This window comes from Topomyia yanbarensis, chromosome 2, assembly GCF_030247195.1.
Source record: "Topomyia yanbarensis strain Yona2022 chromosome 2, ASM3024719v1, whole genome shotgun sequence".
NCBI classification, from domain to species: Eukaryota; Metazoa; Arthropoda; class Insecta; order Diptera; family Culicidae; genus Topomyia; species Topomyia yanbarensis.
In genome coordinates, this window is record NC_080671.1 from 235,429,632 (window position 1) to 235,442,216 (window position 12,585).

The 12,585-nt window shown below is 41.0% G+C and overlaps 2 protein-coding genes across 2 annotated transcripts; both read right to left on the reverse strand.

Moving 5' to 3' along the window:
• Positions 1–218: 218 nt before the first annotated feature.
• Positions 219–4,452, reverse strand: LOC131680128 (uncharacterized). The gene is made up of 3 exons (XM_058960852.1): positions 3,604–4,452; positions 2,364–3,285; positions 219–469 (listed from the first exon to the last, which is right to left on the reverse strand). Exons 1-3 carry the CDS (start codon positions 4,450–4,452, stop codon positions 219–221), a joined length of 2,022 nt encoding a protein of 673 aa, XP_058816835.1.
• Positions 4,453–11,934: 7,482 nt separating this feature from the next.
• LOC131680130 (uncharacterized protein K02A2.6-like) lies at positions 11,935–12,348 on the reverse strand. The gene has a single exon (XM_058960853.1). It carries the CDS (start codon positions 12,346–12,348, stop codon positions 11,935–11,937), a length of 414 nt encoding a protein of 137 aa, XP_058816836.1.
• Positions 12,349–12,585: the final 237 nt, after the last annotated feature.

The window sequence follows — 12,585 nt, forward strand, 5'->3', positions numbered from 1 at the left end:
ACTGTCGGGCGGATGGCTGGTTGGATGGGTTGACGAGCTTCGTCCCAATGGAATTCTTATTAATTCTTTATCAATTTCAAATTAACTCTTTACCAAATGGAATTCTTTACGGATGAGAACGGTGAGAAGTGAAACACAGAGGATACAATTAACTACTCTGTATTCATTGTTTCACTCGTGTCAATTCACATTTCAAATTTAATTCACACTTTTCTCGTCTATGTGGTAGCGCTCACGCCACCGGTGGCTGCAGCTGGCATGCACTGCAACTGGCTGAAAATCTGCTTCCTTCCTTCTGGCATTCGTTCGTCGGCAGGCGCAGCTTGAATCAATCCCGATGAGGCAGAGCAAACACGTTTATGCACGATCGTGCATGGGCTCTCGGTGCTGATGCTCGTCGAAGCTTGCTGCTGCTGCTGCTGCTGCTGTTGTTGTCCGATCTTCTTGTTGTTGGTTCCACTGTTGACCACTGAATGGTTCGTTCGCAACTGAATGAATGGCTGCTTGAGAGGTGCGCTTATATAGCTGCTGCATATTCGTGCTTCGCTGTGATTGGTGGAAAAAATCTACTGCGCAATTGATGTTTACTGCGCAATTAACGCTTACCACGTCATTGCTTTTTTCTGCTGCGCAATTAACTTTTTCAGCCCGCAGTGCGGACGGCGTTTGTGGACAAATCTTCTACTGCCTCCAAATGCATAGCTTTGGTTACCATGCATACAAATACACAAATGTATCCCTTTACCGGAATTGTTCTTCGTGATGTCTGTTTGACTAGTATTGGGCCTGCGAAATCAATACCGACCCTCTGGAATGTTGGTGCAGCATATAGTCGATATGAAGGCAAATCTCCCATTTGTTGATTAATCGTGCTCGGATTGGTTCTGAAACATGTGACGCATTTCTTGAGGACTTCTCTGACAGTGGACCTAGCCTTTAACAACCAAAACTGTTGTCGCAATATGGTAATTACACCTGACGGACCAACATGAAGATTCTCTCGATGAATTGATGAGATTAAATTGTGGGTTACTGGGCTCTTATTGGGGAGAATGAGCTGGTGTTTTGTCTCATATGGTAGTTGGGCATGTCGAATTCGACCACCTACTCGTAGCAAATCATTTTCCAGAAACGGATTCAAACTGTTGAGACGATGGTTAGGCTCACCTATTTAACGCATTTAATCTCCTTAAATAGTTCTTGATGCTGGATTGCACCCACGATTCTTTTCAACGAGTCTTGAAGTTCTGAAATTGTTGGATATATAGTGACAACTCGATCTTTCTTAACCATTCGGCAGTTTGTAATAAAACGCATCACATAGGCAACAATTTGCTGGGTTTTACGAAAGGACTCGTACCTCGTTAGTACTGGAAATTCGTCGTATTTCAACACCAAGTGTACTTGAATGGTTGACTTCAGTTCAGGAATATCACAATCTTCAAGACTCGTATGGTTTTCTATTTGGTAGTTGACCGTTCGCAAGAAATTCGGACCATTCCAATATCTGTCATTGTTGGCCAGTTCCGCAGCTCTTTGTCCACGAGATACAGTATCGACTGGATTGTCATTTGTCCTAACATAGCCCCATTTATGTTCATCGTTGGCTATAATTTCTGCTACACGATTACGCACGAATACAAGTAAGCTATCCGGGGATTTGCGTAACCATGCCAACACAACTTGACTGTCTCACCAGAGATTTATTGATTCGAAACTCACTGCCATCGCTTTAAGGACTTTGTCTATCAATCGGGAGAGAAGAAGTGCGGTCAATAATTCTTTTCTTGGAATCGTGAGGGGGGCGATTGGAGCTAATTTTGACTTGCTGCTGACTAGTTTCAAGCTTGCTGTACCATCCGCATGAATGGATCGAACATAAACGCAGGCTCCATATGCGACTTGTGACGCATCAGCGAAGCCGTGCAATTCAAAGCATAAAGCATTGTTTTCCATGACGAGCCTCGGAAACCTAATTTGTTCAGCTACTGGCAAAGAGGCTAAAAATTCTCTCCACTGAAGACAGAGCTGCTCATCTAATTAATCATCCCAACCCAGCTTGTTTTTCCAAAGGGTTTGCATCAAGATTTTTGCGATGACCACGACTGGAGAGATTAGGCCTAATGGATCAAAAATCTTTGCTATTGTGGAGAGGACCTGACGTTTTGTTGGAGTTTCAGAAATTTCTGGAATATGAGCAACGAAAAGAAATTCATCGGAGCTGGGGTCCCATAGTAAGCCGAGAGTTTTAATGACTTCGTTTGCGCCACTCTCCCCAACAGTGATGAAAGCATCTCGATCTTCAGGCGGAATCGGCAATAATAGACGTTTGTCATTGCCGGACCATTTGTGTAGATGCATACCTCCAGATTGGAGCAACTGAATTAGTTCTGCTTGAATGTTGATTGCCTGTTGGAAATCGTTAGATCCAAAGAGTGCATTATCGACGTAGAAGCTTTCCTCGATTACACGGGCCGCTAAAGGGTATTTTTCTCGCTCGTCACGAGCCAGTTGGAGAAGAGCCCGCGTGGCCAAAAAGGGAGCTGAAGCTGTGCCATACGTCACGGTTGTTAATTCCAAAACACGCAATCTTTCGTTGGGAGATTTTCGCCAGAAAATTCGCTGCATCGGGCTATGGCATGGATCCACAATAATTTGACGGTACATTTTAGCTATATCTGCGCTGAGAAAGTATCGGAATTTACGAAACTGGAGAATTATTGACAAAAAATCGGCTTGCACGGTTGGTCCCACCATCATTGCATCATTTAACGAGCTACCAGAAACCTTTGCCGAAGCATCAAATACGACCCGACATTGAGTTGTCGAATTAGAAGGGCGGAGTACTGCATGATGTGGGAGATACCATTTGACTAAATCTGGAGGATCGTTGGATTCCTGAATTTCCTTACAATGTTGGAGCGTTTCGTATTCATCCATAAAGGCGTCATATTTAAGTTTCAGATCGGGATGACGAGACAGTTTTGATTCTAGGAGAAAAAATCTTCGTAGGGCCATAGAACGAGAATCTGAAAGTCTAACCATGGAATCTTTCAACGGAAGTTGCACTACATAGCGACCAGTTGAATCTCGGCGATGCGTTGCCAAAAAGTGCTGCTCACACTTTTCTCCTTCGGTTGTTACTATGCACTCAGGACAGACACCCTCTACTTCCCAAAATATTTGCACAAGTTCTTCCAATGGATCGGAACGTACGGTGAGGGATTGTAATACTATGCCAGAATGAAGACTCTCGATATAATTGCCACTCACTAGCCAACCCAGCTGGGAATCATATAATCCAGGAAGATTATCGGATAATTTGAGATAACCAGGTTTCATCAATTCATAAAAATAATCCATCCCGATCAGCATGTCGATTCGTTCTGGTTTGTAAAAATAAGGATCTGCAAGTTGGATGCCTAGCGGAATGTCCCACGACTCGATAGCAATATTGATCGATGGAATGGAACCAGTTATTTTGGGGGACACAAGGCAATTTAAGACGAACGAGTAATCATTGCACCTAGATTGGACTTGGACATTTCCTCGTTGCTTCAACATTGACCTGACACTACCAATACCAGTTATAGGAACACTCACCTCGTCTGTCGGCATGTTCAATGCGATAGCCATTGACTGTGTGATGAAACTTACTTGCGAACCACAGTCTAAAAGTACTCTGCACGGATGGGGCTGCTGGTCTCGATCCAATACATTGACCAACGCTGTGAGCAAAAACACATGAATAGATGGCTTCTCAGGAACACGTGAGTGAGCAGTATTAACAGGTACACCACTCGTCGTTGACTGGATGCTTGCTGTAACTGGCACATGAACTGACGATTCCGATGACGAATTAGAAATTTCATCCGCTTTGCTGAATTTTGGCTGCTGTGGTCCCTCTTCCGAGTGAAGCAACGTGTGATGTTTTCGCTGACACTTGGAGCACGTTTTCTTCGATGAGCAATCAGTTACATGGTGGCCACGTCTCAAGCAGTTGAAGCACACATTCTTCTCTTTCACTTTGGCCAGACGATCACTAACCGAAAGTCCATTAAACTCAGAACACTTGAACGAAAAATGATTTCCACCACAAAAAACACAATGAGGATCTGCAGATTGTGCAGCTGTTGCTGCATTGGCTTTCTTTGGAGGCTGCTTGGCGAGCTGGGATGATGATTGCCTGATCTGCATTCGTTGTTTAGGTTGACTGATGTCGATGGAAGTTTGGCATCTCTCCAACACAGAAATGCGATTCTTAAGAAAGGCGATCGTTGTCTCGTATTTTGGAAGCTCTCCTTTCTCCACAGTAGATTCCCACATTTTTTTCGTCTCATCGTCCAAGGCACGAGCTATTAGGAACACTACCATGTGCTCGGAAATGCCAGTGAAAGCCTGACCAAGGAACTTCAGGTTTTCAATGTGGCCATCGACGGTTTCCACTAACATTCCTTAGACAATTTTTTCACGCGCAGTAGACCTGCCAGATGACGATCGACCATTCGTCGCTTATCAGCATACCGTTCCTCAAGAAGCTGCCATGCTCGTTCGTAATTGCCATCACTGATTGTTTTAGCGTCTATCAGTCCGGCGGCGTCTCCAATTAGTGCCTTTTCGAGATGCTATAACTTGATGCGGGTCGGCTCGTTCGTTTTATCAACTACATCTTGGAACATCACTTTAAATTTTTCCCAGTGCTCATGCTTGCCATCAAATGTAGGAATTGCACGAGGAAGAGACTGTTGGACTAGCAATTATGGTTGGGTTGCTGGTGGATGCGGCTGCTGAGTTGTTGGTCGGGCGAAATTCTGGAGCCAGGATTCCAGAAAAATCGAAACTTCTTCATGAAGATCGACGAACTGCATGAAACACTCATCTTGTTCATCGCGTTCACTTGTTGGGATTTGGGCTACGATCTCTTGGTGATGCTTAGTGAACTCGACATATGCACCTTCAACACTTTTTTGGTACACTTTTATCTGAGCTGGTGTTAGCTCTGTTTGCTCGGTTTCAGCTTTCTGCAGGATGTTTCTGATTCTGCTGATGATCCGTTGCGCCATTCCACGGTTGTGGATCAACGCATTCACAGGTTGCTCTTCGGCCTTTTCACCTTCCGATGGGGTAGCCTTCTTTGCTGGCGTTCTTTTCGTCATTTCGCACTTTTTTCACTCACTTGGATGGTTCAATGTTCAATGTTATGTTTATTGTTAATTTTTCACTTATCACTTGGATTCTTCCTTCTATGTTTCACTTCAACACTGTTCTCGAAACCATTTTTCTTCATGCTGGAGACGGGCCAGTCCCGTCGGATTGATTGCTTCTCTTTATCCACCTCGTCGCTGCGTAAGACGGACCAATTCCGTCGGATGTGGCTGCCTTTCCTTAGATCCGGCTCGAAGGACCAAAAAACATGTTGTGACTTGTATGAGGATCCAAGGACTGTCGGGCGGATGGCTGGTTGGATGAGTTGACGAGCTTCGTCCCAATGGAATTCTTATTAATTCTTTATCAATTTCAAATTAACTCTTTACCAAATGGAATTCTTTACGGATGAACGGTGAGAAGTGAAACACAGAGGATACAATTAACTACTCTGTATTCATTGTTTCACTCGTGTTAATTCACATTTCAAATTTAATTCACACTTTTCTCGTCTATGTGGTAGCGCTCACGCCACCGGCGGCTGCACTGCAACTGGCTGAAAATCTGCTTCCTTCCTTCTGGCATTAGTTCGTCGGCAGGCGCAGCTTGAATCAATCCCGATGAGGCAGAGCAAACACGTTTATGCACGATCGTGCATGGGCTCTCGGTGCTGATGCTCGTCGAAGCTTGCTGCTGCTGCTGCTGTTGTCCGATCTTCTTGTTGTTGGTTCAACTGCTGACCACTGAATGGTTCGTTCGCAACTGAATAAATGGCTGCTTGAGAGGTGCGCTTATATAGCTGCTGCATATACGTGCTTCGCTGTGATTGGGGGGAAAAATCTACTGCGCAATTGATGTTTACTGCGCAATTAACGCTTACCACGTCATTGCTTTTTTCTGCTGCGCAATTAACTTTTTCAGCCCGCAGAGCGGACTGAACAGGGGCTTAACCGATTTCGCTCCTTTTTGCCTTTCTTATATAAAGAAAGGCTATGCAATCACTGTTAAATGTTAATAAAAAATGCAATCACTGTAAAAATCGACTTTTTAACCAAGGCCCGGAGGGCCGAGTGTCATACACCATTCGATTCAGTTCGTCGAGATCGGCAAATGTCTGTGTATGTATGTATGTATGTGTGTGTATGTGTGTGTGTGTCATTTAAACTCACAGAATTTTCTCAGAGATGGCTGAACCGATTTTCGCAAACTTAGTTTCATCTGAAAGGTATAACGCTCCCATAAGCTGCTATTGAATTTTTAGTTGATCCGACTTCCGGTTCCGGAGTTACGGGTTGAAGAGTGCGGTCACACAGCAAATTCCCATATAAACTGGTACCACCATGATGTTCAAATGATGTAAAACATATTAAAATTGATGTAACATTAATTGATGTAGTTTGCGGATCTGGATCACTAATGATCAATCAAAGCAGCTTTGACCATATGACGGTTCATGACACCCCCGGGGAACCCGCCAAGTTCCTAAGCTAATATCACACCCATTCCCCAACGAATTCTCTACCGATTTTTACAAACTTGATTTCAAATGAAAGATACAGTAATACCATTGACTGCTGCTGATTTTCATTCGGTTCTGATTTTTGCTTCCGGAGTTACAGGGGTGTTAGTAAGGATACACTGGAATTTCCCATATAAATCGTTACAATCGTAATACCTCAGAGGCTAAAAACTATTGAAATGGTCACCAAATTACTTCTAATCGCAGATCTAGATCACTGATTGCCAATCAAACATTCTTTAAATATATTGTCCACTATCGACGATTCCGGAATTTCGGGCATATTCAGTCACATCGGTGATGACTGAACCGATTTTCTCAAACCAAATCTCAAATGGAAGGCAAAATATGCAGTTGAGTATTGCGTCGCCGCCCCCCCCCCCTCTTGCCCTTACACCTCCCTCCTTCATCACTCCCCTCCCCTTGGACCACCCTCACGCCCGCATTTCCTTCATCCACCCCGTATACCGAAATAAGATGAAGGATTTCTGACGCATCCTCTACTCTCACTCTACTAACCCACCATTCCACCAATATTTCAAAATATAATCACATGAAGAAAACATTGAAGTCATGCTGATTAAGCTAATTAAATATTATTCTTTTGCCTTTCTCATATAGAAAGGTTATGCAATTACTTCAAAAACCGACTTTATAACCGAGGCCCGAAGGGCCGAGTCTCATATAACATTCGACTCAGTTCGCCGAGATCGCCAAATATCTGTGTGTATGTATGTATGTATGTATGTATGTATGTATGTATGTATGTATGTTTGTATGTTTGTATGTATGTATGTATGTATGTATGTATGTATGAATGCATGTATGTATGTATGTATGTATGTATGTATGTATGTATATATGTATGTGTATGTGCGGATTTGTTAACAAAATGTCCACATCGGTTTCTCGGAGATGGCTGAACCGATTTTTACAAACTAAGATTCAAATGAAAGGTATAATATTCCCATAGGTTGCTATTGAATTTCATTTTCAACCGACATCTTGTTCCGGATTACGAATTGAAGAGTATGGTTACAAAACAAAATTTGTTGATTTGTCAACATCGGTTTCTCGGAATTTTCTGAACCGATTTTGACAAACTTGATTTTAAATGAAAGGTCCATCAGCTGCTGTTGAGTTTTGTGTGGATCCGAGTTCTGGTTCCTGAATTACAGGGTGATACGTACGATTACGCAGCAAATCCCGATTCTAACGAATTCTGCGATGAATGTAAGAAGGTGAAATTTTTTCCAAAATGTAAACACAACTGTTGAGTTTGTAGATCTAGGTCGCCAACAGTCATTCAAAGTCTCTTTGGCCACACTGGTCACCATCGACGGATCCGGAAGCATCCAAATTCAGAATAACGGTTATATTGGTTTCTCGAAAATGGCTACACCAATTTGATCAACTTAGTTTTAAATGAAAGGTGTTGCGTCCCCGGAAACTGATATTAAATTCCATCTCCATCCGACTTCCGGCTCCGGAGATACGGGATGTGGAGTGCGATCACATAGAAAACTCCGATTCAAACCGATACCGCGATGAATGCAAAAAGGTGCTCTTTATATATGCTTACCAAGTGTAATAAGAGTGAAAAACATTTCCATAATGTTATATTGTACGAACCAGCTATTAAATCATAATTTGGAGAAATGAGAAAGGCACAATTGCACCACTAGGTGGATTAAAACAGGTTTTTCAATTCAATATTACTGTGGCTGGTTTTTCTTTTGCAAAATTTTAGAACTCGAATAATGATTTCTTTTCTTGTATATAGTTGTCAAGTCATGTATAATAAAATTGTAATGTATACATTTGAAAGCTTTTAATAAATATAAGCAATTAAAAATTATCGTGTTCATGATTAAGAAAGGCACAATTGCACCGCTAGGTGGATTAAAACAGGTTTTTTCATTGCTTGTATCAATAGATAAACTATCTAAGAATATAACATAATAATATCAGAACACAATTCGAAGTATTCTTTTAATGCTACGTTTAAGTCAAAATTTTATCCTGCAGGCACGCGTTTTTTAGAAACCGCAGATAAAAGATACTATTTCACAAATTTCCATTTAGGTAATTCAATTGTGTAAAATTTTTCAACGAAAAAAAAAAATTGTTGTGTAATATATATAAATTTTCAAAAAGCTGGGTCCTGTCCTTTTTTCCAAAAATCGAGGTAATCGGCTACATCTTGATTAATTTCTGCAATCATCACCATTATGTGTCATTTGGCAGATCTGTGAGTAGAAACGGTTGTACAATCACCACAGGTTAAACAGGAAGGGCAATATTCTCTTTCAAAATAAATACTTCAAACGTATAACTAGTAATTCGTGACAACATTGCATACAATATGTAAATATAGTAATAACTGCTTGACTAAATATAATCGTTTGACAGCCTTAACGCTGCGTTGTGACACAACAAGAAAAAATATCTTTGAACCACCTTAATGGCTAGTAATAGTAGCTGATAAAATTTTAAATCGCCACGATTCAATATTGTGCACCCAAATCATCTAGAAACATCTTAGTTAAACATTAAATAAAAAAAAATTGATCTGCCCTAATCAACAGTGAATTTTGTTTTCAAAATTTTATATTTTTCCCTTTTTTATTAACCACTAAGAGTGAATTATTTTTTCTTTTTTTGGGTTGTAAAGACATTTAATTAGCAAGAAACTGGAAGGTGTGAAATATTTTTCAATATTAAAAGCCATAGTACTCAAGGAAGAGCAAGGAGTTGAAGGAAGAAAGTTTAGAAAAGCGTGCAATAGGATAATATGAGCAAGCTTATAGTTTTCCGACAACTTAACACTTTGTCTTTTACCGAAGGATATTTTGCCTTTTTCAAATGCAGATCACCTGAGTCTGCGGTATGTCCGGATAAACCTAGATTTTATAATGTCAAAAAACAAAGTCAGCGCACCAAAATTACTTCAAATGTCTTATTTGCTCCGCAACGATAGTCACCCAATGAACATCAAATTTTATTTCCTATATTTTTCGATATCAATAATGTATACCAGAACTAATTGAAACCATCTTTTTCACTACAAGGTGTCGATTGTGATCTATAATCCTATACCGGGCCACACTGTGTTTGAACTTGAGTCGCGTTAGGTGACTACGTAATATGCGACCGTTTGTATTCATTTTGGTGTTGTTCCCTGATCGTGAAAAAAATTTCATAAGGACTAAAAAATATAAGTATACAGTATTGTTCTGTGTATATCGATGATTAAATTCCTAGAACAAAGTGATGCTCTAAAGGTTGAATTAGAGCAGGTTTTTCGATAAATACGTAGGTTAGAAAATCAGTATTTTGCTCTGTTGTTTCCTGAAGCAACATTTTCTCCTCTCAGAACGAATAAACAACCTGAAAAACAACGAACTCATAATATTAACGTTGACTTTTAAGTATTCAAGTAAGTTTTTTTGAGTAAACATCGCAGGATTTTTCAAACGATGGACTGTTAACAGTTGCATGAGGCGTGCAAACATTGTCCCTTAACGCTGGAATGTGTCCAAATATTTTCTATAATGAATACCACCAAGTCAACTGCGGCAAAATGTTCTACACTGACGGATCAACTCCACAGGCTTCGGTATCTCCAACGAAAATCTTGCTGCCTCATTCATACTCAATGATCCAGCTTCAATTTTCGTCGCAGAATTAGCTGCCATTCAGTATACTTTCGGGATCATTGTCATTGAGGCCATCCGTGCGGGCGAAGCCTGGAAAGCACTCACAGTGGTTCAACCAAAGCACAGTTGTGGTGGGTCGATGTTTCGCAGTAACTAATATAATAGGCACACAAAGTTTCAATTGCAACACATGCGGTGCACAGTGTTGCAAAACGACGTTTTCACAATCAAAATTCAATAACTCCTGAACCATTGGCTTTGGAGAATGGATTTTGTCGAAGAAGTTTTTGGATATAAATAGATGTATCTTTTGATATAATGAATTGAGTGATTAATTCCCTAAAAGTGAGATATAAAATTTATTTCCCCAAATAATTTAGCTAGAAGCTCGCTGTCTTCAGTAAAGTTCTAGAAAATATTATTGTGAAAATCTTTACTGAAGCTACTAAAGCTCTATATAGTGACAGTAGCAAGATATGTAGATTTGCTTGGGTAGACCCCTTAAAAACGGTTTTTCGAATATAACTTTTTACGATTACTTTTTATTATTAAAAGTGTCTTCGACATAGTTGTTAAAAGCGATAAAATACACATTTTTTTATAACAACGATGAATCTGTAGCTCTCGAAACAGCAAAGTTATTGTCAATTTTCGAATATTTTTTTTATCAATTTACACCTTAAGCAACTTCCTTAATGGCAAAAATTCGTAGAAACAACTTTATTCTTTCGATTAAATATAAAAAACCTTCGTCTGACGGAGACCTGCGCGGGGTAGGTTATGTAGCGTATGTGGGTGAACGACCGATTAAATATTATACGATTACATTTATCTCAAGTTTATTCGATTAAAAATTAATTACATTTATAAAAACGCGAGACGCGTGGACTGCTTTTCGCTCTTCTTTTTCAACTGTCTGGTAAAGCTGGTATTATATTACACTGAACTGAAAGGTATATTACACTGAACTAAAAAGTGTATCGTATTCCATAAGGTTGATATACAACATTTCTTCCCTCCTACGGAGAAAACCTGAGCGGCGGGCGACGTAATCTATCTGAGCGGCGTAGTATAGGTTCATAGTCTTCTCTATGTTGATTTGGGCTGCCACATGGCGTCGAAAATTGTTCATTTGTTGACTCGAGCGAAACTGAAGAATCTGGTACTGAGCTCGATGATGGAACTTGTGACGTCATGATGTTCCCATAGAAACGCACTCGTCGCGGTACCTCACCTCTATTATCATAACTGCTTGCTCCGCATAATATGCCCTGTGGTGTGGATTCGTTGTTGATGAAACACCGTATTTGATCGATGTGACGTTTAAATGTTTTCATTTTGTAAAGGACTTCGTAGTGAAGGTCTCCCAAGCGATTAGAAATAACTCCCGGAATCCACTTGTCCATTCTAGTGTTTCCAGAAAAAAAGTAAACTTGGTCTCCCGGACTAAACAAGCGGAACTTTGAATCGAAAGCGGCTCGTTGTTATTCCGAAATTTTAGCGTTGATATTCTGTGGAGCCTTTCGGTACTGCCGCAGAAACTCCCATTGCATTCAGCGCATGTTTCACCGTTTGAACATACCGTTCTGCTTGCCCGTTTGTCGCTGGGTGCTAGGGTGCCGAAAGTTTGTGATATTTCATTCCACTCCTTTTCAGGAAAGATTTGAATTCTGAAGCGGTAAATTGCGGACCGTTGTCGGATACTAGTGTTATTGGAGCCCCGTACGCCGTGAACAGTTCATCAAGGATATTTACAGTGGCTGCCGTTGTTGTTGAAGATGTGATTTTAACTTCGAACCACTTACTATACACATCGACGATTATTAACAGCATTGTATCCGCCACGGGGCCTGCGTAGTCAATATGTATGCGCTCCCAGGGACCGCTCGGGTATTCCCAATGGTGGGTATTGAACTTGGGTGGGGCGGTAGCATTGCGAGCGCAGTCATTGCAGGATTTGGCCGTTCGCTCGATGTCTGAATCAATTCCTGGCCAGTAGACGAAAGATTGTGCCAGACCCTTCATTTTGTCGACCCCCATGTGTGCTATGTGTAGATCATTGAACAGCTTGACGAAGAACAGGCGGTATTAGTACTCTGTGTTCAAATAGTAGACAGTTTGCTGCTAAAGTATATTTCGCCTCCGGAGCCTTGTGTCCTAACTGCGCAAGGTCGCGCCCTGATTCCAATTCTTGTACCAATTTTCCTAAATGAATATCCTTCCGTGTTTCTCGTGCTATATGCTCAGCTCGTACTGGTAGAT